General features: G+C 34.2%; 1 protein-coding gene across 3 annotated transcripts in view; it reads right to left on the reverse strand.

The window, feature by feature from the left end:
* Positions 1-292: 292 nt before the first annotated feature.
* The window catches only part of LOC110453720 (CWF19-like protein 1), a 24,062-nt gene continuing 21,245 nt past the window's right edge, over positions 293-3,109 (reverse strand). The window contains exons 13-15 of one of the 3 annotated variants that reach the window (XM_021502805.1): positions 2,675-2,788; positions 2,019-2,116; positions 293-1,590 (exon numbers count right to left, since the gene is read on the reverse strand). In XM_021502805.1, the coding sequence (XP_021358480.1) occupies positions 1,446-1,590; positions 2,019-2,116; positions 2,675-2,788 (357 nt within the window). In that variant the 3' untranslated portion in view covers positions 293-1,445. Of the gene's footprint in view, positions 1,591-2,018; positions 2,117-2,674; positions 2,789-2,913 lie in introns of those variants that run through there. The other 2 variants (XM_021502807.1, XM_021502806.1) reach the window with 2 other exon arrangements.

A 3,109-nucleotide genomic window follows, 5' to 3' on the forward strand; every position in this document is an offset into this window, starting at 1 on the left:
TTAGTCTTTACATGCTTCTGGCATAGACTTTTACTCGTGTATAGCAATCTGATTTGCCTAACTTTAAAATTGTATTCTATTTCAGCTTGTCAACTGCTGTTTTAAACAGTTTCAATTACAGCAGACTAAATGACAATATAGTTGTCAAGACAAACAATAGCGTGGTCAACAGCAACTACATAAATGAGATATATTACATATGCAATCATAGTTACAATAGTCAGAGTTATCCTGTCTAAAAAAGATTGTCAAGCAAAAGTCAGTGTTGTCAAGTGATAACAAATATGAGATGAAGTCTTTTAAATATTTTTATTTCCATCCTCACATATCATTGGTCATTTTGATTCTTGATAAAACTTTATATAGGGTGTTTAACACATGTTACCCCTGTGACCTTGAAAGTGATTCATAAGTCATCCTTTTGAACAACTTGACAGCTACTTATCCCAACAAATTTAAGGCCAAATATCATGGTCAGGTTCTCGACAAAATATTGTTTAAAAGTGTTTTACACATTTGACCCCTGTGACCTTGAATGTGGGACAATGCTATTTATTTGAATAAAACTTCAGATCGCTTCAGCCAAGCAAGCTCTATGTAAAATAATATGATCATGAGCCTTATGTATTTGTTAAAAGCACAGGAGATATATGAATCATTGATGGAAGATTTCCATGAGCTACCAATGCCTGAAGATTTTGAATAAACAGTCTACAGACCCATGGACTTGTAATGAATTACCCTTGGAAAGTTATTATAAAAATATATACCTGTTGGTAAGTGATTCATAGTAAAATAAAAAGTGTTACAGAGAAAATGTCCACCTGTAAGTTATTGTTTTGTTGATGGACTATCTTTTCAAAATGAGAGGCAACTGATATATTAACTTTCCTCTTGACTGTTGGTAGACATACATTTTCTGTAGGATAAAAATGATCTGAGAAACCATTATTTCTTAAATAATTGGTTATTGTTTCAGTTTCAGTGTTAACCATGCAGGAGATGGTCACTTGTCCTGTATTTATTTTAATATCTTTATCACATGTTAATGAGGTTCAAAAAGCATGATTTGCAGTGCTCAATCTTGTCATTCTGAATAAACCTTCCTCATCTGATCCTTCCTCAGATGGGGATGGATTCCTTGTCACAGTAGACCATCCTTAACATCCAGTCAGTATAAGTTAATAGTCTTGACTCAACAACAATAATCTAAGGTCAAACACATTTGATTTTGAATCGGAAACCTCTTCATTGTTCCACAGGGTTTGATCACACCTATGACAACTCCATGTTCAAGAGGTCTAAGTTCTGAGTCATGGTTATCACTTTACCTTATCAGTTAAGCTCTCAGCTGTTTCTACTCTGATAGACACTCCACCAACTGTTTAGTGTGATCCTTTTCCACAGAAGCATTTTAAGTCACATATTTGCAGCTGTTCGCTTTCTTAGTCCAAATCAGTAAAGTCAAAGGCTGAGAAGACAGATTTAAAGTCTGAAGCTAGGTCTCCTTCTTGCTCCTTGCTGACCTTACAAGCTTTCCAATCCACACGCTCTGTCATGTTCAGTATCTGTGGACTTGCCAGTACATCCCTGAAATACAGCAATGAAGAATTAAGACAAAAAAAATATTAAATCTCATAGTTTATCACCTTTTAAATATTCTTATCTTCAAAGATTTCAATCCAAGTAATTAAGCTTTTTGTTACAGGAAAACATTCGATGTGATATACTCTAAATATCCATCAAAAAAGAAATAACAAAGCATGCAGTAAATGATTTTACATTAAAAGACACGAGTCATGTTTGCCTTCTTAATATCTTGATCAGGGTATTGATATCCTAAGTATACATTATACAATGTATTTAAATTTTCAGTCATTCATTTGTCACTATGCACTATACTGAAAAAAATCTTCCATGAGGAAAGTTTAAACAAATATAGACTGTAACAATGAAATTCATTTCCTATAAGATAAACACAGGAAACTCTTGTGCCGTATGAGAAAGTGAAGTATTACCTGCCAAACTGTAGAGGGAAGTTCTTTGATATCCTATGTAAAAGTTTGTCTCCTGATGGTAATTCTGCATAAAAGTAGGGAGCACCAGGAGGTACTATCTGTAAATATAAAACTAGCCACAGTTATATACTGTAGTAACAGAAATATTGATTTGTGATTGTGGGAATGGTAAAAAAGCACTCGTATATAATATATACGTTGATATATATTAAGCAGGACACAGGAAAAACACCATCATAGACTGGTTACAATCAAATGGAGGAAGTGAAATTGACATGAATAATTGTTTGATTGGGCATTGTCAACCAGACAATTTGACGGCATCCCTGATGAAGCGTACTTTGATAGAACATAACAATAGCATGCAGTGTAATTTATTTTCATCATTCTACTACAAAGTTGATAAAGTAACAACAATTTATAGAAAAAAATCTTATGCATATAAACATGTATTGAATAAGATTTAAAGCTAAATTTTATTTTAAGATAAATGATAGTTTAAGGTAGTAGAATGATTATAGCTTTTACATTATCAGGTCTATGAGCTATGCATTGACCTCAAAGCATTCAGTAGACCAAAATACCCTGTAGATATAGTTCTGGCGATGAAGAAATAATACATGTCTCCTACATTTCCTTTTTTGTTCAAGATGTACCTGTTTTAAATCTGAATGTTTGGGTATCTCATGAAGTTCGAATCCCTCTGACTGGGAACACTCCATAAAAGCCTCTTTGATATCACAGACACAGTCCAGTGGCACAGGTACAACCTAGAATAAAGGCAATGAACAAACAGATACAGTTTACTCGTACAGGTACAACCTAGAACAAAGGCAACAAACATACAGATACAGTCCACTGGTACAGGTACAACCTAGAACAAAGGAAATAAACATACACATACAGTCCACTGGCACAGGTACAACCTAAAACAAAGGCAATGAACATACAGAAACAGTCCATTGATACAGGTACAACCTAGAACAAAGGCAATGAACATACAGATACAGTCCACCGGCACAGGTACAACCTAGAACAAAGGCAACAAACATACAGATACAGTCCACTGGTACAGGTACAACCTAGAACAA

The sequence above is a fragment of the Mizuhopecten yessoensis genome, unplaced genomic scaffold, assembly GCF_002113885.1.
Source record: "Mizuhopecten yessoensis strain PY_sf001 unplaced genomic scaffold, ASM211388v2 scaffold7491, whole genome shotgun sequence".
Classification (NCBI taxonomy): Eukaryota; Metazoa; Mollusca; class Bivalvia; order Pectinida; family Pectinidae; genus Mizuhopecten; species Mizuhopecten yessoensis.